Source organism: Phyllobates terribilis, unplaced genomic scaffold (genome assembly GCF_046119375.1).
Source record: "Phyllobates terribilis strain yellow unplaced genomic scaffold, ASM4611937v1 Scaffold_13__5_contigs__length_258822181, whole genome shotgun sequence".
Taxonomy (NCBI): domain Eukaryota; kingdom Metazoa; phylum Chordata; class Amphibia; order Anura; family Dendrobatidae; genus Phyllobates; species Phyllobates terribilis.
Window position 1 is genome coordinate 109033444 of NW_027362773.1, and position 26729 is coordinate 109060172.

General features: G+C 43.4%; 1 protein-coding gene across 1 annotated transcript; it reads right to left on the bottom strand.

The window, feature by feature from the left end:
• Positions 1 to 5368: 5368 nt before the first annotated feature.
• Positions 5369 to 26729, bottom strand: LOC141173612 (protein spinster homolog 1-like). Its single transcript, XM_073657914.1, has 13 exons — positions 26522 to 26729; positions 26284 to 26349; positions 25897 to 26033; positions 25397 to 25548; positions 24627 to 24696; positions 23871 to 24010; positions 23626 to 23778; positions 23263 to 23452; positions 22989 to 23054; positions 22213 to 22311; positions 20765 to 20936; positions 13699 to 14010; positions 5369 to 5376 (listed from the first exon to the last, which is right to left on the bottom strand). Exons 1-13 carry the CDS (start codon positions 26727 to 26729, stop codon positions 5369 to 5371), a joined length of 1773 nt encoding a protein of 590 aa, XP_073514015.1.

Genomic DNA, 26729 nt, shown 5'->3' on the forward strand with positions numbered 1-26729 from the left:
AAAGGGAAGGTTCGGACATAGAGAGAAACAGGTAACGGGCTATGACACAGTTCAGACAGGAGCTGAACCAGTAATAAGATATAGGAACGAGCCTGGGAACTCAGCCCTCATGGTGGCGGAGACAGACTAGAAGTCACAGATACAGGTAACAGGCCTGGGTATACAGCCCCCAGGGGCGGAAACAGACAAGATACAGGACAGGACCTGGCAACTCAGTTGCACAGAACACACTGAATCAAAGTGTTGCTCAGGCACCCCCTACTGTCTGGAGGAGGTTTAAGTATCCAGTGACTCACAGCAATAGGCTGGGGAGGCATTAGGAGTGCGCACACAGTAACTATAAGAATCAGGCAGTAGCCGGGCCGCCGCCCTAAGCAATCAGACAAGAGACACAGTCAGTACTGGAGCAAAGTGGGCAGCCTGGATTGATAGGTAAGATGGCGGTCTTGCAAGGTGAGAGGTGGTAAGCCATGCCAGCACGCCGCCAGGGATGTTACAGTACCCCCCCCTTGAGGTTGGGAAGAGATGTATTCTATGGAGCATTGTCATCCTGTGTGGATTCTGTGTGGGCAGAAGCCTCTTCTGGCTGGGAAACTGGTGGGCTACCTACACGCATCACCAATGGGGACTGCTCCAGGATATTGGGAAGGGAAGCTTTAGCAGAAGCTTCAGGGTTAGGGTCATCGAAGAGCATTAGAAAGGCCACCAGGAAGGCCTGCAGGTCGGAGGCAATAGGATCCCATGCTTCCCATAGGGGGGGGGGTGATCCACTTCAAGGCATCACCCGCTAAGTAGGACATCATGAATGCTACTTTAACCCGATCAGTGGGAAAATAGTGAGCATAGAATTTGAAATGCAGCATACATTGCTCCACAAACGAACGGCTTTGTTTTGGATCCCCATAGTACCGTGGTGGATCCGCAGGAACGAGTGCTGATTGCTCCATTTGGGCTGGTGCGTAAATCGCCTGGACCTCAGCTTGAGAAAAAATTTTTTCCTTGGTGCACGTATTCGCCAGACAAGAATTCAAATGTCTCCGAGAGCGAAGGATCGTGGGGCTCAACAGGGACCATGGCCTGAGCAAACTGTTACGCACACGCCCGGACTGACTGGCGTGAGCATGATTAGTGATCCCACTGGACCATGAACTGAGGAGTGTCTGGAGGGGCGTAACTAAGTATCAACTCGGTCCGACCAAGGTCACACGGCGGCTCAGTCGACTCCGTGAACCAGGGAGGAACTGAGCAGAGGGACCAGGTGCTACTCCAGGTCAGACCCCGGTCACAGCTGTTGACCCACACTGGGGAATGCAGGAACAGACAGGTTAGGCTGGCATACAGACAGGTAGGTACTGGCAGGCACGGCTGGTATGCAGATAGGTGGGTATTGGCAGGCACGGCTGGTATGCAGACAGATGGGCACTGGTCGGCACGGCTGGCCTGCAGACAGGTGGGCACTGGCAGGCACGGCTGGCATGCAGACAGGCGGGTACTGGCAGGTATGAACACAGGCAGGATAGGGACCATGACAGACTAGGACACAGGAAAGGAGCCCCAGGTGCAGTAGACAAGCAGAGCAGAGCAAAACCCGCAGATGCAGTAGACAAGCAGAGCAGAGCAAAACCCGCAGATGCGGTAGACAAGTAGAGCAGAGCAAAACCCGCAGGTGCGGTTGACAAGCAGGGCAGAGCAAAACCCGCAGGTGCGGTAGACAAGCAGAGCAGGGAAAAACCCGCAGGTGCGGTAGACAAGCAGAGCAGAGCAAAACCCGCAGGTGCGGTAGACAAGCAGAGCAGAGTAAAACCCACAGGTGCGGTAGACAAGTGGAGCAGAGCAAAACCCGCAGGTGCGGTAGACAAGCAGAGCAGAGCAAAACCCGCAGATGCGATAGACAAGCAGGGCAGAGCAAAACCCGCAGATGCGGTAGACAAGCAGAGCAGAGCAAAACCCGCAGATGCGGTAGACAAGTAGAGCAGAGCAAAACCCGCAGGTGCGGTAGACAACCAGAGCAGAGCAAAGCCCGCAGGTGCGGTAAACAAGCAGAGCAGAGCAAAACCCGCACGTGCGATAGACAAGCAGAGCAGAGCAAAGCCTGCGGGTGTGGTAAACAAGCAGAGTAGAGCAAAGAGCAAAACCCGCAGGTGTGGTAGAGAAGCAGAGCAGAGCAAAACCCGCAGGTGCGGTAAACCAGCAGAGCAGAGCAAAACCCGCAGGTGCGGTGAACAAGCTGAGCAGAGCGAAACCGCAGGTGCGATGAACAAGCTGAGCAGAGCGAAACCGCCGGTGCGGTGAACATGCAGGGCGGAGCAGAGCGAAACCGCCGGTGCAGTGGACAAGCAGAGCGGAGCGAAACCGCAGGTGTGGTGGACAAGCAGAGCAGAGCAAAACCGCAGGTGCGGTGAACAAGCAGAGCAGAGCGAAACCGCAGGTGCGGTGGACAAGCAGAGCAGAGCGAAACCGCAGGTGCGGTGAACAAGCAGGGCAGAGCAAAACCGCAGGTGCGGTGAACAAGCAGAACTAGATACACACAAGGTACTTACAATGAAGTAGCGAGTGTACACAAAACTCACAAACAGAAGTTCAGAGACAACAAGTTGGAGTTAGGTGCAGGTTCAGACACTGCAGGAAAAGGGAAGGTTCGGACATAGAGAGAAACAGGTAACGGGCTAGGACACAGTTCAGACAGGAGCTGAACCAGTAATAAGATACAATAACGAGCCTGGGAACTCAGCCCTCATGGTGGCGGAGACAGACTAGAAGTCACAGATACAGGTAACAGGCCTGGGTATACAGCCCCCAGGGGCGGAAACAGACAAGATACAGGACAGGACCTGGCAACTCAGTTGCACAGAACACACTGAATCAAAGTGTTGCTCAGGCACCCCCTACTGGGTGGAGGAGGTTTAAGTATCCAGTGACTCACAGCAATAGGCTGGGGAGGCATTAGGAGTGCGCACACAGTAACTATAAGAATCAGGCAGTAGCCGCGCCGCCGCCCTAAACAATCAGACAAGAGACACAGCCGGTACTGGAGCAAAGTGTGCACCTTCTCATTTAAAGATTTTTCTGTATTTTCATGACTATGAAAATTGTACATTCACACTGAAGGCATCAAAACTATGAATTAACACATGTGGAATTATATACTTAACAAAAAAGTGTGAAACAACTGAAAATATGTCTTATATTCTAGGTTCTTCAAAGTAGCCACCTTTTGCTTTGATGACTGCTTTGCACACTCTTGGCATTCTCTTGATGAGCTTCAAGAGGTAGTCACCGGAAATGGTTTTCACTTCACAGGTGTGCCCTGTCAGGTTTAATACATGGGATTTCTTGCCTTATAAATGGGGTTGGGACCATCAGTTGTGTTGTGCATAAGTCAGGTGGATACACAGCTGATAGTCCTATTGAATAGACTGTTAGAATTTGTATTATGGCAAGAAAAAAGCAGCTAAGTAAAGAAAAACGAGTGGCCATCATTACTTTAAGAAATGAAGGTCAGTCAGTCCGAAAAATTGGGCAAACTTTGAAAGTGTCCCCAAGTGCAGTTGCAAAAACCATCAAGCGCTACAAAGAAACTGGCTCACATGAGGACTGCCCCAGGAAAGGAAGACCAAGAGTCACCTCTGCTTCTGAGGATAAGCTTATCCGAGTCACCAGCCTCAGAAATCGCAGGTTAACAGCAGCTCAGATTAGAGACCAGGCCACTGCCACACAGAGTTCTAGCAGCGGACACATCTCTTCAACAACTGTTAAGAGGAGACTTTGAGCAGCAGGCCTTCATGGTAAAATAGCTGCTAGGAAACCACTGCTAAGGACAGGCAACAAGCAGAAGACTCTTGTATGGGCTAAAGAACACACGTCTTTGTGCGACGCAGAAGAGGTGAACGGATGGACTCTGCATGCATGGTTCCCACCGTGAAGCATGGAGGAGGAGGTGTGATGGTGTGGGGGTGCTTTGCTGGTGACACTGTTGGGGATTTATTCAAAATTGAAGGCATACTGAACCAGCATGGCTACCACAGCATCTTGCAGCGCCATGCTATTCCATCCGGTTTGTGTTTAGTTGGACCATCATTTATTTTTCAACAGGACAATGACCCCAAACACACCTCCAGGCTTTGTGAGGGCTTTTTGACCAATAAGGAGAGAGATGGGGTGCTACGCCAGATGACCTGGCCTCCACAGTAACAAGACCTGAACCCAATCGAGATGGTTTGGGGTGAGCTGGACCGCAGATTGAAGGCAAAAGGGCCAACAAGTGCTAAGCATCTCTGGGAACTCCTTCAAGATTGTTGGAAGACCATTTCCGGTGACTACCTCTTGAAGCTCATCAAGAGAATGCCAAGAGTGTGCAAAGCAGTCATCAAAGCAAAAGGTGGCTACTTTGAAGAACCAAGAATATAAGACATATTTTCAGTTGTTTTACACTTTTTTGTTAAGTATATAATTCCACATGTGTTAATTCATAGTTTTGATGCCTTCAGTGTGAATGTACAATTTTCAAAGTCATGAAAATACAGAAAAATCTTTAAATAAGAAGGTGTGTCCAAACTTTTGGTCTGTACTGTATATTCACATATATGCTTGAAGGACAAACGTTGTCAGATGATTTACAATGAGGAAAAAGGGTACAATTTATATTAAAGAGTGTAGGTAACATGCAATATATTCATCATAAGGCTTCTAATGGGAATATCAATGTAAGCTCATGGAGTCACTGATCCAATATGGTGTCATGGTCCGTCATAGAGTTAGTTACAAGAGGAGTAGCAGCAAAGAAACTCTATTACAGGTAAGTAGGAACAATTAGACACAGAACAAACGGTTCAAATAGCAAAAATGGCGTAGGGAACACTGAAGGATTACATACCTGGCGTGAAGGGAATAGTGCATGGACTAGGAACCGCGAAAAAGCGCCGTGTGGTGGAAAGAAGGAAGGACTATATAAAGGACTATATATATAGGACTATATATATATTATATAGGACTAGTGCGTTGGTGGAAGCGGTGAAAGAACGCCGGTGTATATCCGGTCATGCGCAGTATGGCCATACTGACTTCCGGTGCGCGTGCTGGAACGCAAAGGGAGACAGTGGAACGCAAGTCACTTCCGGACATGCGCAGTATATACGCTACACTGGAAGTAAGTGGATAGACTTTACTTAAGGTGTAAATCAGTGGAAAGAGGTTATACTCAATCAAGAGCAGAATAACGCAGGGTGAGCCAACCTTAGGAGGAGCTATAGGAGATGAATACTTGAAAAACAGATTATATTATATTAAATTGCAAAATAAGGAGGGGGATCCTGAAGAGTCAAAGAAAAAAATGCATGGGATTCGTTACGGAGGTCCCTGGGAACCTTAATTAGTAACCTACAAGACAAAGAAAAATAATCAGTAACATGAAATATATTCAATTATTATAAAATGGCAAACAATCTAGTCATCCATACTGAAAGCCCAGTGAATGACCCACAACTTAAAACTTTAATCAGTAGCATAGAATTATCCGCTAAACCCTGGTTTATTATCCTATCCAATAGACACTGGACAGAGTGAGTTTTATGTCATATAGGTAGAGGGATTTTTGGGGGCGATATAGGAATTTTTTATTCATCTTGTGCGTCATACTCCCTATTAAGTCCTTTCGGAGTGAGGATCTGTAGCGTATGTATCCAGTATAGCTCACGTTTTTTGAGGTTTTGAATCCGGTTGCTCCCCCGTCTATTTGGCGGAATGTGATCAATTACTTGATACCTTAGTTGTGAAATGTTGTGGGACATAGCTAGAAAATGTGCTGGTATAGGTAACATCGTGCGTCCACAACGAATTGTCGATTTGTGTTGTGAAATACGGTCTCGGATATGTTGGGTGGTCTCACCAACATATGCGAGACCGCATGGACACTTAATTAGATACACCACATACGTGGAATCACAAGAGAAATATTCTTTAATAGAATAACGTTTGCCAAAATGAGGATGTGTAAATGTAACATAGTTTTTAAGGTTGAAGGAAGACTAAGTCCATCTAGTTCAACCCATAGCCTAACATGTTGATCCAGAGAAAGGCAAAAAAAAAACATGTGGTAAACACTAAGCTCCACATTGGGGAAAAAAAATCCTTCCTGACTCCATACGACAATCAGACTAGTTCCCTGGATCAACGCCCTATCAAGGAATCTAGTATTTATAACCTGTAATATTATACTTTTCAAGAAAGGCATCCATGCCCTTCTTAAATTTTAACAGTGAATCACTCATTACAACATCATGCGGCAGAGAGTTCCATAGTCTCACTGCTCTTACAGTAAAGAATCCCCGTCTGTGATTATGATTAAACCTTCTTTCCTCTAGACGTAGAAGATGCCCCCTTGTCCCCGTCTCAGGCCTCAGAGTAAAAAGATCAGTAGAAAGCTCTTTGTACTGTCCCCTCATATACTTGTACATAGTAATAAGATCACCCCTAAGCCTTCTTTTTTCCACAGTAAATAACCCCAAGTGTAATAACCTGTCTTGGTATTGCAGACCCCCAGTCCTCTAATAACCTTGGTCGCTCTTCTCTGCCCCCGCTCTAGTTCAGCTATGTCTTTCTTATACACCGGAGACCAGAACTGTACACAGTATTCTAAGTGTGGTCGCACTAATGACTTGTATAGAGGTAAAATTATGTTCTCCTCATGAGCATCTATGCCTCTTTTAATGCATCCCATTATTTTATTTGCCTTTGCAGAAGCAGCCTGACACTGGCCACTACACTGAGCTTGTCGTCCACCAATACACCCAGGTCTTTTTCAGTAACAGTTTTGCCATGTGTTTTACAATTAAGCTTATAATTATACATTTTATTTCCTCTGCCCAAGTGCATTACCTTACATTTATCCCCATTAAAGCTCATTTGCCATTTATCAGCCCAAGCTTCTAGTTTACATAGATCCTCCTGTAATATAAAATTGTCCTCCTCTGTATTGATTACCCTGCAGAGTTTAGTGTCATTAATAAATATGTTAAAAAGAAGTGGGCCCAATACTGACCCCTGTGGTAACCCACTGTTAACTGAGACCCGGTTTGAGTGTTTTCCATTAATAGCCACCCTTTGTTTCCTATCACTAAGCCAATTCTTAACCCACATACATATATTTTCCCCTATCCCCATTGTTCTCATTTTGTGTATCAACCTTTTGTGTGGAACCGTATCAAAAGCTTTTGAAAAGTCCATATACACAACATCCACTGCATTTCCTTGGTCCAGTCCGGAACTTGCCTCCTCATAAAAACTGATCAGATTAGTTTGACAGGAACGGTCCCTCGTAAACCCATGTTGATATTGGGTCATGAGGTTATTCTTCTTCAGATACTCTATTATAGCATCTCTTAGGAAACCCTCCAGGATTTTACCCACAGTAGAGGTTAAGCTTACCGGCCTATAATTTCCAAGTTCAGTTTTTGTCCCCTTTTTGAATATTGGCACCACATTTGCTATACGCCAGTCCTGTGGTACAGACCCTGTTATTATGGAATCTTTAAAGATTAAAAATAATGGTCTATCTATGACGTTACTTAATTCCTGCAGTACTCGCGGGTGTATCCCATCCGGGCCCGGTGATTTGTCAACTTTAGTGATTTTTAGATGCCGCCATACTTCCTGCTGGGTTAAGCAAGTGACATTTACTGGAGAATTTTTGTTATCACTAATCATGTTTTCTGTCATGCGATTTTCTTGTGTAAATACGGTTGAAAAAAAATCATTTAGCATATTGGCTTTTTCCTCATCCTCATCCACCATTTCACCCAGACTATTTTTAAGGGGGCCAACACTATCATTTTTTAGTTTTTTACTATTTATATAGTTAAAGAATATTTTGGGGTTATTTTTACTTTCTCTGGCAATAATTCTCTCTGCCTAAATCTTTGCTGCCTTGATTTGTTTTTTACATGATTTATTTAATTTTCTATATTTATTTAATGCCTCATCACTACCTACTTGCTTTAGTTCTCTAAATGCTTTCTTTTTGTCACTTATTGCGCCCCTTACAGCTCTATTTAGCCATAGTGGTTTCCTCCTATTTCTAGCATGTTTATTCCCAAGGGGTATATATTGTGCACAGGTCCTATTCAGGATGTTAATAAATGTCTCCCATTTGCTTTGTGTAGCTTTATGTCTCAGGATATCGTCCCCGTTTATTGCACTAAGATGATCTCTTAACCGTTGGAAATTTGCCTTCCTGAAGTTTAGTGTCCTTGTAACCCCGCTACTATACATCTTATTAAAGGTTACGTGAAAACGTATTATTTTGTGATCACTATTACCCAAGTGACCCCCAACTAATATATTTGATATGCGGTCTGGCCTATTGGTTAATATTAGGTCTAGCAGTGCCCCCCTTCTTGTTGGGTCCTGAACCAGTTGTGAAAGGTAATTGTCTCTCATAGTAGTCAAAAACCTATTTCCTTTGCTTGAACTACATGTTTCTGTCCCCCAATGTATTTCAGGGTAGTTGCAGTCTCCCATAATAATGACTTCTCCTTGAGTCGCTGCTTCATCTATCTGCTTTACGAGGATATTCTCCGCTACTTCCATTATTTTTGGAGACTTATAACAAACCCCTATCAGTAATTTATTATTTTTTCCCCCTCCCCTTATCTCCACCCACAGGGACTCTACATTTTCATTAGATTCACATATATCCTCCCGCAAGACAGGTTTTAAGGATGATTTTACATATAAATGACGCGCCCCCTGGGACATATTCCTTTTTGAGGGGAATACCCGGCACCGGATCAGATGGGGGGTTGTAGTCTCCGAGCGGCTGTGACCCGGCCCCGTGCCCAGGGCGTCAAGCTCAGAGTGATGTGGCAGTTCTACAGATGTTACTAAAGTTCTTTTGTGTCGACTACGCCACCCGTTGTGATGCGGTCACTGTGGCCGCCGCTGCAGCAGGGTCCGCTGAGGCTGATGGTGGGTGCGCAGCTTGGTGAGATAACCCCCAACGGGAGGGGTATAGCCTCAGAGGGGACAGGCGCAGAGGATGGGGGTTGTGGTGGTGTAGTGCAGACGGCAGTGAAGACAGAGTCGGGTTGTGCAGTTAAGGGTGTTTACTTACTGCAGATGTTGTACTGGTCACTCCAGCTGCTAGTGACCACCCGAGCCGTGCTGCGTCCACCAGGTCCTGGATCCAGCCAACCCCCAAACAAGTCCGGAGCGTGGCCCTGAGCTCTCCCTCTGTCCTTTCTTCAGCCGTCCCCACCAGTGATCCACCTAGGTCCAGCTCCCTCGGGCCTGCTGTTGGGACACCCTTGGCCTCGGGTTCCCTGACCCTTCATGTGGTGTGCCTTCGGGGTGAATGTGGTGGGTGGCCGTGGCAGATGCTGCCCACGGCCTCCGGTCTCTGGCTGGGGATTGTTTTTTTACCCCCACCAGTTTGGGTTCCGGTACCCTTTTGCTGACTCCTCACCCGGTGCTCTAATTTGGGTTCTTGGGTCCCTTCAGTCTTCCCCCTCTGGGTCTTTCTCTGCTCCTCTCTCACTCAGGGTCTCTCTCTTGCTGCAGGCTGACTTCCTCTCTGCTTGCTGTCTGCTCCTCTGCAGCTGTCTTGCTCTCTGCATCTGACTTGTTCTCTACAACTGACTCTGATTCTAGTTGGTGCCCACCTTATATATCCCCTCTATGTGTGAGCTCAGGTGACCAGCACCCAATGAGCTCCTATCACTACCCAGACTGCTCCCCCTATCTGCCCCTACACTACATGGGATGTTCCACCCCCCTCCCACTCCAGCCAGGAACAGACTCGGTCGTACCTGCACATTTCTAAGTGGGAGTACCGTCGGTCTGTTCCTCGGAAATGGGATGTATGTAGTGCATGCAGCCTACCGAGCTCAGTTCCACACTCCATCCTTATCCGGGAGTGGAATATCACACCTCTGGGTTGAGGTGCAATACTCCTGTAGCAGCCGAATCCTCAGGGTGCTACATAAACACACACCCCCCCTCGCTTGTTTGTACGGTCATTTCTGAACAGACTATAGCCCTGTAAATTAACTGCCCAGTCATGGCTCTCGTCCAGCCATGTCGCAGATATCCCTACCATGTCATAATTATTTTCCAACAAAATTAATTCTAATTCCTCCATTTTGTTGGTGAGGCTTCTGGCATTAGTGTACATGCATTTTATGTATCTCTCTGTACCTCTATTCCATCTTACTTTATTGACTGTTCTAACCCCACCCCCAATTTCTTTATTTGTGCCCAGGTCACTATCTGCACTATCTTCCCCACCTATAAAATTATACCCTCCCCCCCAATCCCTAGTTTAAACACTCCTCCAACCTTCTAGCCATTTTCTCCCCCAGCACAGCTGCACCCTCCCCATTAAGGTGCAGCCGGTCCCTAGCGTAGAGTCTGTAGCCAACTGTGAAGTCGGCCCAGTTCTCCAGGAACCCAAATCCCTCTTTCCTACACCAGTTCTTGAGCCACTTATTTATCTCCCAAATCTCCCGTTGCCTCTCTGGCGTGGCACGTGGTACCGGTAGTATTTCAGAGAATACCACCTTGGAGGTCCTTGCTTTCAGCTTGCAGCCTAATTCCCTAAAATCATCTTTAAGGACCTTCCACCTACCTCTAACTTTGTCATTTGTGCCAATGTGCAGCATGACCGCTGGGTCCTCACCAGCCCCTCCCAGTAATCTGTCAACCCGATCAGCGATGTGCCGGACTCGAGCGCCAGGTAGGCAGCACACTGTTCGACGATCCCTGTCTTTGTGACAGATTGCCCTATCTTTTCCTCTAATAATTGAGTCCCCCACTACCAGCACCTGCCTAGCCTGCCCTACTCTCCTATTTCCCTCTTTACTGGAGCTGACACTCGTCCCCTGAAAGCCGGAGATGCCTTGCTGCAGTAGTGCTACCCCTGTACCATCACTCCCCTCATCTGCCAACTTTGCAAACTTATTGGGGTGTGCCAGATCAGGACTAGCCTCCCTGGCACTCTTCCCTCTACCACCCCTTCTAACTGTCACCCAACTAGCGACCTCACTGTCCTGCAGTTCCCGACTACCACCCTCCCCCACATCTACCCCAGTAAGCTGCTGCTCAGTGAGCAGCAGACTCCTTTCCATGTTGTCAATGGATCTCAGTGTTGCCAGCTGCTCATTTAGATGCAGTATCTGGGCTTCCAAACGCACAACGTGCACACATCTCGCGCAGCAGTAAGCAACCTCGACCTGCTGTTCAAGGAATACATACATGTGGCAAGATGTACACTGGATAGCATTGTCAATAATGGAGCTCATTTCCTAATGGGGATTGCAATATACAGAATGTTAAGTAAAAAGTAAAGTAAAGAATTAATGAAATACAGTCAGCAATTCAGTCCAAAGTCCTCCCTTCCAAACTCCCTGAATACAAAGTCACTGAAAAACAAGTCACACACTTACTTTCGTTCGCACTTACGCTCCGGACTCACGCAGCTCGTTCACACTCGCAAACTAAGATATTTAAAGAGTTTTTTTTTTTTTTCCCTTTTCCAGCAATGCACCCTTCACCGCAATGCACTTCCAGTGTCACCCTTAGTAATATTTGAACACTGTAAACATCCTAGACACGGGAAAGTTCCCCTCCGGGGGGTGGCCAAGGTGCGTTGGATTGGTCCCTTATTTGTAGATCCCACGTCGGCTCTAACCAAATGGTCGCGAATGTTTCGGGATCTTTTATGACATAGTAGGGGGACATCGGTAAATTTCTCTATATCCGGATAAGATTGCCGTAACAGGGACCAATATTTTTAATGCACTTGAATATCTGTCCCCCAAAGGGGTGATAGGTGTTCACGAAAGTCAGTCGTGAGCTATTATTCCGTCGTGAAGTAGGTTGGGTGACCTGGTTCAAGATATGTGATGGGTAACCCCTCTGTCGAAATTTGTCGTTCATCTCCTCATGTCTAATTTTTTTAGAATCTGCAGTAGACACTATTCAATCCACCCTATTATGTTGTGATTTTGGTAATGACCTTTTAATATGGCCCGGGTGAGAACTGGAATACAACAATAGACTGTTTTTATCTGTTGGTTTTGTGTATAAGTCACTGACTAGATATCCTGTGTCAACGAGTGTAATCCGTGTGTCCAAAAAACGTATGGAATGTGGGTCTTGGTGTATGGTAAATGTCAGATTAGTAAGTTTGCTGTTAAGGTCATCAAAAAAAGTTTTTAAGTTTTGTCTTGTGCCAGTCCAAATAAAGAAAATATCGTCAATAAAACGTCTCCAGCATAGCACATGCTTTTCAAACAGAGGGTGAGTATATACATGATCTATCTCAAAATTCCCCATGAAGATATTGGCATAGGGGGGTGCCACATTGGAGCCCATCGCCGTACCCCTCTTTTGAAAGAAAAAACGATCTTCAAACATGAAAAAATTTTTGGTGAGGATCAAAGTTAATAAATCACTGCAAAAGTCAATCTGATCGGCTGAGAATGTAGTATGGGCTCTTACAAATTTTATTGTGGCACAAATGCCCTACTGGTGATTGATACTAGTATAGAGACTGTTGACATCCATTGTTGTTAGGATGCTGTTAGTAGGGATTGGTCCTAATTCTCTTATGCATGTCAAAAAATGGGTAGTGTCCTTAAGGTATGAGGTAATCTTCTGAATATGGGGTGTTAAAATTTTTTCTAATGTAATAGCCAAGGGTGACAAAATAGAATCTGTAGAGGCTACAATAGGTCTCCCGGGTGGTGACCATAGATTCTTGTGTATTTTGGGTAAGGTATAAAATACCGGCATTATTGGGTTTGGATTGACCAAAAATTCTGACAGTTTGGAATCGATTGTGCCTCTCTGAGAATGATGTGAGACTAAATTTTTAATTAAATTAGCTACCTCTGTGGTGGGGTTACGTGTTATAGGTAGATACGTTTCAGTATCATTCAATTGAGTGTATATCCCTGATATATAATAAGACCGGTCCATAATAACAATTGCTCCCCCCTTATCAGCTGGTTTTACAATAAGTTCTTTCCTTTTTTTCAATGAGGAGAGGGCCATACTTTCCTCAGGGTTGAGGTTATTTTTGTTATGCAGATCGCCTCTCTTTATGGCTTGTAGGACTTCATTAATGTCTTTCTGGACCAAGTCAATATATGTCTCTACATGATAATATGTACAAGGCGGTTGGAATGGCTAGGAATACGCAGTTTCAAGCCATGTAAAGAGAACATTCCATCATTCTGGCTGCTCTGAGAGGGACCTGGAGGATCAGTAGTAAGCCCCCTACCAGAGGAAAAATGGACTTTCAATCTTAAGGTTCTATAAAAGCGTTGTAGTTCTTGCTCCAGTTGGAATGTATCAAAGGCAGGTGTAGGGCTAAATGAAAGACCTTTTTGCAATAGGTCTAATTCGGCCGGTGCTAAGGATTGTGAGAAGATGTTATACACGATGTTAGTCCTACCCGAGAACGAGTTGTCATCCGAGCGTTGTCTGTCTGTCGATCGCCTCCCCCGCCTCGTCTTATTCTTGGTGGACGGTTTCTGCGTTGATCCAAAAAATAATTTGGTTGATAGGTACCTCGTTTGCTGTCTGTAGAGGAGTGTCGGCCTGGAGAAGAGTTGTATCCTCGCCTGTATGATCTGCTGCTTCTGCCTTGATCTGAAGAGCGCCATCTATACACTTGATTATTGAGGTAGTTTTCAGCGTCACATAGAAATTTAGATTTTTTCTGGATCTGGAGTTCGTTGCGATATTCAGAAATGGTTTTGTCCACTTTGTTTTTCAGTGTTGTAAATTCTTCAGATGAAATCGTATTACTCAATTGTTGCTCAGTAGAGGCAATCCTAGTATGTAGATTGGTTATTTCCTTCTGGAGAAAATCAATTGTCAACACAATAATGTCCATTGAGCATTTGTTGAGGATCCCCTCGAACTTACTGCAATAATCAGAGTTATCATTAAATAGAGTAGGACGTAGGTTGACTCTTAATCCTCGTGGAATTCGTTGTGTTTTGTGATATTCTGCGAGAGTAACGCAGTGTAGATCCAAAGCGGTATACCTCCTTTGTTCCTTCTCTAGGTCCCTTGTGCGTACTTCCTCAGTGGGGGTGTGGAGAAATGTAACGGGAGTTGTGACATGTGCAAGTATTCCACTTGCTTCTTCCTGATTAAAGGCAAAGGTTGTGAACGACATTGAAGCCACAGGAGCGTAATCCCAAGAAACAGTCAATTGAAAAAAAGAAGGATCGCTTCACTGTATCAAACTTTTAGGGTGCTCTGAAGAAATAGGTAGTATAGATATCAAAAAAGAACTTCGGCACTCCAATATGGATGCAAAAAATTGGTTTTTATTAGCAGAATTCCCCATAAATGAAAAGCAGTCCGTTTCCACCTAACATGGTCTTTACCCATCACATATCTTGAACCAGGTCACCCAACCTACTTCACGACGGAATAATAACTCACGACTGACTTTCGTGAACACCTATCACCCCTTTGGGGGACAGATATTCAAGTGCATTAAAAAATATTGGTCCCTGTTAGAGCAATCTTATCCGGATATAGAGGAATTTACTGATGTCCCCCTACTATGTCATAAAAGATCCCGAAACATTCGCGACCATTTGGTTAGAGCTGACATGGGATCCACAAATAAGGGACCAATCCAACGCACCTTGGCCACCCCCCGGAGGGGAACTTTCCCGTGTCTAGGATGTTTACAGTGTTCAAATATTACTAAGGATGACACTTTTACACATCCTCATTCTGGCAAACGTTATTCTATTAAAGAATATTTCTCTTGTGATTCCACGTATGTGGTGTATCTAATTAAGTGTCCATGCGGTCTCGCGTATGTTGGTGAGACCACCCAACATATCCGAGACCGCATTTCACAACACAAATCAACAATTCTTTGTGGACGCATGATGTTACCTATACCAGCACATTTTCTAGCTATGTCCCACAACATTTCACAACTAAAGTATCAAGTAATTGATCACATTCCGCCAAATAGACGGGGGGGGGCAACCGGATTCAAAACCTCAAAAAACGTGAGCTATACTGGATACATACGCTACAGATCCTCACTCCGAAAGGACTTAATAGGGAGTATGAAGCACAATATGAATAAAAAATTCCTATATCCCCCCCAAAAATCCCTCTACCTATATGACATAAAACTCACTCTGTCCAGTGTCTATTGGATAGGATAATAAACCAGGGTTTAGCGGATAATTCTATGCTACTGATTAAAGTTTTAAGTTGTGGGTCATTCACTGGGCTTTCAGTATGGGTGACTAGATTGTTTGTCATTTTATAATAATTGAATATATTTCATGTTACTGATTATTTAGGACTATTCAGTAGGACTATGAGCTGTGTATCCACCTGACTTCTGCACAACACAACTGATGGTCCCAACCCCATTTATAAGGCAAGAAATCCCACTTATTAAACCTGACAGGGCACACCTGTGAAGTGAAGACCATTTCCGGTGACTACCTCTTGAAGCTCATCAATAGAATGCCAAGAGTGTGCAAAGCAGTCATCAAAGCAAAAGGTGGCTACTTTGAAGAACCTAGAATATAAGACATATTTTCAGTTGTTTCATACTTTTTTGTTAAGTATATAATTCCACATGTGTTAATTCATAGTTTTGATGCCTTCAGTGTGAATGTACAATTTTCATAGTCATGAAAATACAGAACAATCTTTAAATGAGAAGGTGTGTCCAAACTTTTGGTCTGTACTGTATATATATATATATATATATATATATATACTTTATATTCTTGTGGCAGCATGAGGTCTCCTACTATATCATTATTCTTGAATTTATATACATATATAAACATTTTTTTAAAAAAACGCACGCTATTTGCATATTCTACTGTACCTTACAAATTTATTTCACAATCTTTTGTGGGTTATTCCACATCATTTATAAGTAGATGTATGTGTATATTTTGTTTTTCCTTATTTTCTGTTTATATACAAATGTTGATGGGATATATTCTTTTGATGTTTAGCATAGGCCCTGAGAAAGACCATGTTAGGTCGAAACGTTGGCCTGCTTTTCATTTAAGGGGAATTCTGCTAATAAAAACCAATTTTTTGCATACATATTGGAGTGCCGAAGTTCTTTTTTGATATCTATACTACCTATTTCTTCAGAGCACCCTAAAAGTTTGGTACAGTGAAGCGATCCTTCTTTTTTTCAACAAGCTTCCATTGCTGATAGACCCAGAGGCTGTTGTTAGGTCTCAGCTTGCCATGATAACCATCGATACACCGTGATTGTAACATGGGGGTAATAATGAAGGTACAGAGGGGGCCCCTTCCTTCTGTCCACCATATTGATGCGGTGGACGCTATTGACCGCATCATCTAAAGGGTTAAACTGTCGGGATAGGTGCTAACACCAAAGTCGGCAGTTGCAGCCAACTCTCCTTGAAGTGCGGGCTCAGCTGCTAAGCCTGCACAGCACGACTACCATGAAAATAGCACAGTTCATGTTTAATCCCATGTGCCCATGATGTAATAGTATGTCATAGGGCAGTAAGGTGTTAGACTTTTGATTGGTTGTTTCTATATTTTCCATTTACCATAATGGAGGACTGATCACATACGTGAGCTCAGGACACGGAATGCAATGTGTGGACCTGGGGAGGAATCATTGACCAGACCTGAGGCTCCTATGATTTGTTGGGTTGACCCCCAGTTGCCTCTATTAAGCACTGTGAAGACCCATACAGTGGCTCAGATATGTTATCATACACTGACTATTAGCTTCATTCAAGGAGTCAAATATAAGAATTTTCAATAATAGTTGAAATAATATTTAATTATTTATTTATCAATTTCCTATCAGTATGTCTTTGGAGTGTGGGAGGAAACCGGAGAACCCGGAGGAAACCCACGCGAACACGGGGAGAGCATACAAACTCCATGCAGTTGTTCTCTTTGGTTGGGTTTGGACCCGAACGCTGCAAAGCAACAGTGCTAACCACTGAGCCACCGTGTTGCCCAATAGTCTTCAATGTGGCACTAATCATGATAGGACGAGAACAGAGACCGAGCCCGGAATCTGTCTCCTTATGCAGCAGGAAGCTCACTTTATTCCGTGAGTTCATCTGACTGCGGAAAGTCCAGTAAATGTCGTATCCAGAAGTGAGAACAGAGACCGAGCCCGGAATCTGCCTCTTGATGCAGCAGGAACCTCACTTTATTCCGTGAGTTCATCTGACTGCGGAAAGTCCAGTAAATGTCGTATGCGAGAACAGAGACCGAGCCCGGAATCTGTCTCTTTTTTCTGACTTGTTTTCGCCTTGTGGAAGAGTCGTCACATCCGGCTGGATTCTTTGTTCATTGACGGATCACAATCAGGCCTCTCTCCGGAATAGTGATCTGTAGAAATAATAAATATGACTGAAGATGAAACAACTGGATATCATATATAAGCGGCAGGCAATGTACTCCTGGTTACTGATTTCTAGCCTTGTGAGAAAAGATTTAAGATAAGTGATATTGGCTTATTCTTAGTTTAGGACTGTACCCCCCATTCATATAGAGGGGGCTGACAATCACTATGTGAGATCTGAGACCACCCACTGGACTCCTAAACCCAGAATGTTTCATATTGGCCGGCACTAAGCATTTCATGGATATCTAAGAAGTACATGAGTGCAATTTTTTAAATCTATAAATTTAAATTAAAAAATAAATTATTGATTATGTAGCGTTAATAAAGCTAGATCTAAATAGAACTATTTTTACTGTAAAGGATCTTCTCCCCACTATTTTAGCTTTAGTAAAAGATCAAGTATTTCTAAAACATTAAAAGACATCCAGGAACTTAAAGATGTCAGACAAACCCCTGCAGATCCCCAATGAATCTAGGACCTCCAGCAAGTTGTCATAGCCGGAACGGACATTGAATGTACAACGTGATGATTCGTGCCGCAAAGCTGGAGCCACTGTCTCCAACAAAAGAAGCAAAACGTAGTTTAACAAGTGTACAGTTTTATACGATGATTTATATGGTTGTATAACTAATATATTTCCCATCTGGTATTATCACTCATCCCCTTAAAAAATAAAATTGGTACTTAATATTTTATCTCCTCTTGTAAAAGGATTGAATAGTTCTAAGAAGAGATACCTGGCCTGGAAAGAAACTAAAAATTCTAACTCTGAAATAATAGGATCTGAAAACCCACTCAAATTATATTCTCAAATTATATATTCTCATTACCAAAAATTAAAAAAGTTAAAGTTGACTATTCCCATCTTATCTTACCTTTCATTTTTCCTCAGGTCCAGCTTTAAAAAGTTCTAATTTATGGAGCTGTAGATATTACCTCCTTCAGGACAAAGTCTATAAAGATGAAATAAAATTAAATTATTTGATATAAAATGATACAGAAGGATTATCTACATGTACAGTAAAGCATTAAACCTGACATATTGTGCCACTACGTGTCTCCAAGAGACGCACTATAACATTATGCTGCGGTGCTCCTTTACTCCAATGAGACCCCGCAGAGCATTTCCTTCCCAACCTCCTCTATGCTGGAGAGGTTGTGCTAAACCGGGAGACATTTTACACATATTTTGGAGTTGTCCATAAAGGAATTATGGAAAGAAACTTTGAACTTACTCCTATGAATTTCTAAACCCAATATTCCACTTACACCACAATTAATATTATTATCACAAGGTCTAGAAGAAATCCCACCCAAATTTCAACATATCTCTTGTCATATCTTTTTGGTGATTAAACATTTAATCGCAACAAAATGGAAGCAAATAATTCCTCCATCAATATTAGAAGTAATGGAAAGGCATCAACGCACAATATTAAAGTTCAACTTTGCGATTAGTGAAAAAATGTTGTAGCTGATATTTAGTTAGATGAATGCCATAGTGGAAGAGTTTTTTTTACTCAGGCTAAACCCAAAACTTAAAAACTAAAATAGTTGTATAAACAAACAATACTGGATATATACCAAACTAATTGTTTACACATATTATGGTCAAAGTTATAATAGTTGTTTATTACTAATAATAATGACTAGCCTTGCCTTTACTTTCTCTCCTGTAACTTCCCATTGTTACCCCATTACTCCTTTTTCCCCTCCCCAATTTATATTCCTTCTTAATGTTATTTTTTTTTGTAAATGTTAAGTAAAAACAATTGAACGAGATGATCCGACATTTACCATTTTTTACCCGTTGTAAATCCTGTTGTTCTCCTGAATCTGGCATTGTTCATCCTTTGTTCCTCAAGATTCTAATTTCCTGAGAAATTGCCCCCTTTTCCCTTTATGTAAATCTAGTATTTGTATTTATTTTTGCCAAGTGGGCGTGACCCTCAAAAACTTCTCTTTTTGAGAAACATCTTGATGACAACGGCCAGTTGGCTAAAATAGTGGATAAATGTATAGGGAGCAGGGAGACCTATCAGGAACAAGGAGATTTGAGAACAAGAGACAAACAATGCCGTATTCAGGAGAATAGCAGCATTTATACCGGGTTAAAATAAATGTATATTTATGGCGAGTGACAGGTTATCTTAAAAGTAGATTCCACCAAAAAGACATAGCAGATTTTTTCAAATACAATTTATGTCATATAATCAGCCCCATATCAGTAGGGTAGGGTCACACTTAGGCTGTGTGCCCACGATGCGTTTTTTAAGCGTTTCCGCAGCGGCAAAAACGCTGCAGAAACGCTTAAAAAACGCATGGTAGTAGGTCTGCCATGTTCCCCAATGATAATCCGTATGTGCTGTGCACATGCTGCAGAAATTTCCGCTGCGGATTATCATTGCGTAAAAAAAGCAGCACTACCAATTATTTTGCGGAAGCGCTGAGTTTTCTCCGCCATTGACTTGCATTAGACCGCATGGACTCCGCATCACTGTATATGTAGATGTATGCGTTCCATTGTGGGGATGGTACCCGGGTGTGGAGGAGAGGAGACATCCACACCCAGGTGCCATAGTACCTGTAAAAAAAAGAATAAAATAAAAAATATATGTTATACTTACCTTCCGGCGGGCCGCGGTGCGCTCGTCCTCCCATGCCGGCAGATCGCGGTGGACTGAAGGACCTGCGCTGACGTCATAGCCATGTGACGGGTCACGCGATGCTGACGTTGGCAGGTCCTTCAGTGTACCGCGATCTGCCGGCAGCCAGGACGGAGTGAAGCAAGACTGCCGGGGCCATCGGAAGGTAAGTATATATTTATTTTTTTATTTTTAACCATTCTTTGGGGTCACACTATATAAATCCATGCCGTTTGCATGGATTTATATAGTGTGACCAAGTTGTCAAGCACTTTCCAAGTGATGCTAAAATCGCTTGGAAAGCGCTTATCAACCCGCATGCGGAAATGCATGTGAAGAACGCTTCACATCCGCATGTCCCTGGCAGAAAAACGCATGTACAATCCGCATGTACAATCCGCATGTACAATCCGCATGCGTTTTTTCTGCCAGGGGAGATGCAGAAACGCTCAGGAAAAATCCTGAGCATTTCTGCATCGTGGGCACATAGCCTTAGGATAAAACTATTTATGTCATAATAATAAGTTAATTGCAGCTTTGTTAATGTTATGTTATGCAGCTTTGTTAATGTTATGTTATGGAGCTTTGTTATGGGGATGGATGTATTATACAGATGCTGGGTATTACATTTACTAATTATGGAGCTAATGCTAATCCAATTCTGTAAGAGATATGATCGGATAATTAACTTATTTCTGCACGTACCTTCAGACTCTGTCTCTGCCTTCTTACGATCATTTTCAACAAAGAGGGCGCATGCGAAAAAGAATCCTCCTCCGAAAACCAGCACAAAGGGGCAAACCATGAGGGCGTACTGCAGACTGCGGAAGTTCGAAAGAGCCGAGTCTGGATTGTAACTTTTGATGCGGTCGGATATCTGAAGATGAGACGAGATAAATAATTATGTATGGTTAATGAAAGTAAAAAAACATAATTGACTGGACACGTTTATGCTGACAGCAGTCAATGGATACCAATGAAATCTGGTGATCATAGAAAGAGAAGGTGCCTCACTGCAGATAGCGGCTCCTCCAAACTATGAACAGCAATGCTTCCAGTATTCGCAGCTCCAGTACTACACATTGTCTGGGAACAGGACACTTGTGACATCCTTCTTCAGCAGATAATCTGTGACGTAACTCCAGGACATCTTGTCTTTGGAGTTCTGCCACCCCGTCAACAGAGCGGAAGAGAAGATGCTGCTCTGTCAACGTGATATCAGGGGAGGCCACTGAATCGCGGGTGTTGGCAGAGATCGGTCCCGGGCACTACAGGCAGGTATTTAGCAACGACTTGCCTGTTAGCCCATAGTAAAAAAAATCAAATAGTCCCGGTGAACCCTTTTAAGTATGTTATGAATAGGCTACAGCGAGTTTTAAAAACTCCTCTGTGACAGAGCATGTCCTATTCTCATCCGTTCTGCGGATCAGACTTGGCCAGTAAAGAGTAACTGTCGTTATAAAATCAATACAGTACACGTGAAAATAAGCAACTTTGTGGTAGATCTTATCAGATAAATCTGCTTATTTTTCCTCCATTAATTTATAACATTCTTAATTCACAGATAAAATCTGTAATCAGTGAAGACAGATTTTTACATTACTGAGATAGGAGATGACAATTGCTGTTGATCAGATTCTATGTACATGGGGGGAGCCTGCCTCTAGCTCCTCCCTCTTTCCTCTCCATAGAATGTTATAAGCACCAACTGTCATCTCCTATCCCAGTAATGCTTCACTGAATACAGTGAGAACTTTGAGAATAAACGATCAGTTCGAGAGGAGAAAGAAGCAGATTTCTCTGAAAAGATATATTCCAACGTTTCTTATTTTCATGTGTACTGTACTATTGATTTATGAAATAAAAATTAAAACTGGGGTTACTATTTCTAGTCTATAGGAATCTGTTAAAAATGGATGGAGAAAGGATGATATACTTTGTACTTCAGTTTTCCATCTGTGTTTCATCCATTTTTCATTGATCCATTATTAAGAGTCAATGGATAAATAAAGTTTGGACAGTCTACCACCTTCACTTTTTAAAAAAACAGATGACACAAGAGAAAAATGGTCTGTTTTGCGACAATGTACAAATGGAAACAGATGTGTGAATGTAGCCCTAAAGTGATGTGAGAATATGTAACAGCTACTTACTAGCCCGATGAAATAGGAGCTTCCAGCTTCCCCCAGCAGGTGGGACCCCGCCATCGATAATGCCTGTGCTGTTGATCGCCTTGTGGGAGAAACCACATACTGAAACAAGAGAATATTCTGAATGAGCAGAAGGAGTCACTGAACCCAACGAGACAAGAGAACATGGACAAAGTGAACATACTTGAAGCCTAAGTTAAAGAAGTTGTCCACTATGGAAAGGGCATCAAAGTATGATCGGCCGGGGTCCCGCATGCGGCATCCCTTCCGATCAGCAGTTATCGGTGCCGGCGGCGGCTGCCACCAGCCGGAAGTCCTTACCTATTCAAGTCAATTGAATAGGAGGTGGATGTGCAGTACACCGCGGTGACCACTATAACTTGACGGCCAAACACCGCAGGTAAGCCCCTCCGGCCGGTGGCAGCCGCTGCAGATACCAATAACTGCTGATCGCCGGGGGTGCCGCATGCGGGACCCCGGCCATCCTACATTGATGCCATATCCTACGGGTAGGGCATCAATGTGAAAGTAGTGGACAACCCCTTTAAATGCACAATCAGCCAGGATAGATAAGAAGCCCAGACATGTTGTGGACTGAGATTTTACTAAAGAAGTTTTTAATCATCTTGCGCCAGGTTTATTTTTAGTTGGGAATTACCCAACAGACGCTTGGGCACAGCCAGGATTATGGGGCATTTGATGGGTAAAAACAGAACATAGAGACTGACTACATACATATAATTATAGCTATGATAAGTTTAGCGCTTTTCTCCACTCACCAGGCGGATATCAGTTGAAACTGAAAAGTTCAGGCTCAGAAATATGGTCCCGATGAATATAAACACCTGCAGAGAGTAAAGAACAATACATATAAACATTTGTGTCTTGCACGCTTTCCTATCCCCCATAGGTTTTGTCTTTATAATCCATTCATCCACCCCAGTCTCCGTACATTCATAGACAGCCCCCGCCATAGTCTATGATTTCTACTGCTCGGTCCTATAGCCGAGACCCAGTAAGGGGATGAAAGCAATCTGTACTCCAGGTACTTACATAAGTGGCCACAAGGCTGATGTCTGCAAGAATAATAGCCAACAGCAGGAAAATGGCGGAGCCCAGCAATCCAACCGCACAAACTATAGGGTCAGCACGAGGGTTGTACTTCCTGCATCTCTTGGCTATCTCCGCCCCTGTTCCAACTCCAAGGATGCCAGAGATGACCGTAAGTCCTCCGAAAATCAGACTGCAAAGAAAAGCGGTAAAGAGATTAGTAAAGTAGCTTGAAGAAATGAAATATAAATAATTTGATATAATAATAATTTGAAATATAAATATTTTTTTTTAGAGAGAAAACGGTCATAGGGGGAATTAAATTCCCACCAGTGAATGTCAAATTAAAGTTTGCTAAACTTGTACCTGTCATCATAGTTGGATAGTTGAGTCTGATATGGCGCCTTCTGTAGCATGAGAGCCCGGGCACGCTTCAGGAAAGTAACAGCCCAGAAGCCGAATGCAGCTGCCACAAATTTTACCATAATAGTCCCAAGAGTAGAAAACAGAAGACTTCGGCTGCAGAGAGAGAAAAGGGTAAAAATCTTGTAAATGACGCAGAAGTCACGGGGGAGATCAGTGACATAAATCAATGCACAGAAGACACCTACTTTTTACGCAGTTGGTTGGCATCCATAAGCCATCCTTTGAAGCTCAGTGGTTTGTTCTTTTCCTCTGCAGCTCCTCTGGACGGTTCTTTTACAAATGCAGCCATGAGCAGGACTCCTACCAGGCCCAGAGCAGAGATGATCTGTGTAGATGAAGAAGGAGACATCACATATCACATATACAGAGGTTTCATCACAAAAAGGACATGAGCACAGACTGTTGTGGAACTGGTTCCATTAAAGGGGATCTGCGACGAGGTGTTTGCTGCGCATCTGAGAGCAGCATAATGCAGGGACAGAGACCCCGATTCCAGCGATGTGTCACTTGCTGGTGTGCTTGGTGAAGTATTGATAAAATCCCAGTTTTCTCTGCTGCAGATCTAGCAGTACTCTGAATGCTGAGCTCTGTATACCCTGCCTACACCACTGATTGGTAGATTTTTCTGTGCACACTGTACATAGGCAGAAAGCCACCAATCAGTGGTGGGGTCGGGGTTACACAGAACAGGAGGACTACATGGCACGAGACAACTAGTCCCCTCGTCATAATCTCCTGCTAATAAAACAGTGATTTTTTTTTTAAAGCATCTACAAGGAGCAGTAAGTGACACATCGCTGGAATCAGGTGCTCTGCCCCTACAGGGCCCCTGCTCTCAGATCAAATGGAAAAACATACTGCCAGATTCCCTTTAATACGATTCAGGAATTATAATTAAGATTCACAGTTTGTCCACAAGATCCCTCAGACCTATTACTTACCCGGAAGGCCCATTGCCAGGCGCCACCAAATGCACTTGTCACTTTAGACCCAATGATGTAACCAAGGCCACTGTAAAAAACAAAAACAAAGTTGTCATAATTTCTGCACACATATAAACATATACATTTTTGAGTGCCTTTTTCCGGCTCCTCCTTCCTACTCCACCCCCTCCATAGACTTCTATGAGCAGCAACTGTTACCCCATGCCGCATAAAGCTACAATCTGTCTTGTCACTGAAGATGGATTTTTATCAGTGAATTAATGAAGGGAAATAAGTATATTTCCTGATAAGATATATTACAACATTTCCTATGTCCATTTAAATGATTTATAAAAAAACAATAAAAAGTGTAAGATCATTCTGAGTCTTCACATTCTTTGAGGAGCTCTTGTCATAAGTGCTAAAAGTCAAACTGTCTAGCAGAAAACTTTTTTGCCCATAGCAATCAGTGCAGTTTTCTGTTAGGGAAAGTCTTGACATTGCTGAAAAAATATTTCCATTTAGAGTCTTGAATCAATTTCCTAGAAATCTGCAGCAATTCCAGAAATGTTTGCTGGTTCACTGCTGATCCTCCCCCTACGTGTTGCGACACCATGATCATTACTTGCGGAGGGGTTTTTGAAACGCCATCCATATGTATTGTACATGCATCTGTAGAGCAAAATCCGTACCGAAAAAAGTCCACAGCAAATCCGCCTTGTCGGACTTACTCTTAGACAGTTTGGCTATGATTCCCTCCTTAAAACAATAAATAGATCTACACTCACCAGCCAAAGGGTGCTGCTAAGTAATACAAGTTAAGCGCGCGGCTGCGCCGATCTCCCACGAAGACGTCGGCAATGATGGAGGGGGCAGTTATTTTAAAACTTGCCTCTGCAGCTCCAGACAGTCCATTAATTAGGAGAAAAACTGTAAAATACTGTGAAAACACAAAAAAATATTCAGTGACCATTTATGAAAGTTTTCTAAGACACCTAAAGAAATACGGTAATGGAAAAATTATAAACTTTTCCTAATTTTGGACCCGCTCTCACTTTTGTCTTGCAAATACTAATGCAAAATACTGATCTACATATAAACTAGTGAGAGGCTTTAGGGCTCATGCAGACGTCGGTGGATCCCGGTCCGATCTCTGACAGCGTGATAGCGATGCTCGGGTCGGAAGACCCGCGGCCAGTCCGTGCATTATTGTCCATGATGGCACCGAGATCCACAGACGTCTGCATGAGCCTTAAGTCTTTATGCTTCTACCAATTAAATCAGTTACCTCATTGGGAACGTAGGACTTGCAGAGAATGATGGCCGACCAGAAGGACATCCCTGCACACATGATGTATTTTCTGTTCCAGCGGTCACCCAGGTATCCATAGATTTGACCAAACAGGACACTGCTGATCGTGAATACTAGAAGGGGAAAAACAAGAGGTCACAGTTAATAGAAATGATTTCTTTAACATATATTTATTTATATTTGAGGATTATTTAAACTGTTGCACTGAAAACACTTCTCCCGTCCTCATCACTGTTTGCATTTTTGGTAACTATAAAGGCGGCCATCATGTGAACGTTACAAAATTGGAACCTTATGATGTCACGAGATTCCAGCCGTCCTCACAAGTGACCTATAGAATAGGATTTTATGTTAAAAGTTTACCTAAGCTTATAAGGCCGGATTTGCTGTCGTCCATTTTAAATGCGCTTTGTAGGTAAGAAATCGCTCCTGCCAGAACAAAAAGAAGAACACGAATGATTATTGTAATTAGAGAAGTGCAGGAATAGACATCACAGCAGCTAACGAGCCTTCTCGTTGGCCATGAAGATTTTCTTCTTTTTTTCCAGTTTTGGGCCTTATACACCTTGCCCCCGACATAAGCCGGTTTACGCCTACTTACCTACGAAAGTGAAGGCAGCTATGAAGGTGACCAGATTGATGAAGGTTAGAACGCCTACAATAATGAAAGAGCGGACTATGGAGACTCCAGTCCGGGCGTGCAGGTCCTGTTCTTCGCAGTTTTCATCCTCATCTTGCTGGTCTTTTCCTTTTTCCACATCTTCTAATAGAAGTGGCATTTTTGGGGTGGAATTGAAGAGAGATGCCAT

Coding starts and splice junctions, on each gene's coding strand:
- LOC141173612 (XM_073657914.1), bottom strand. CDS start 26,729: ATGGCATCTCTCTTCAATTCCACCCCAAAAATGCCACTTCTATTAGAA. Junction 24,697..25,396: donor TTAGCAGCACCCTTTGGCTG/GTGAGTGTAGAT, acceptor TGTTTTTTACAG/TGGCCTTGGTTACATCATTG. Junction 24,011..24,626: donor CCTGGCAATGGGCCTTCCGG/GTAAGTAATAGG, acceptor TCATCTACACAG/ATCATCTCTGCTCTGGGCCT.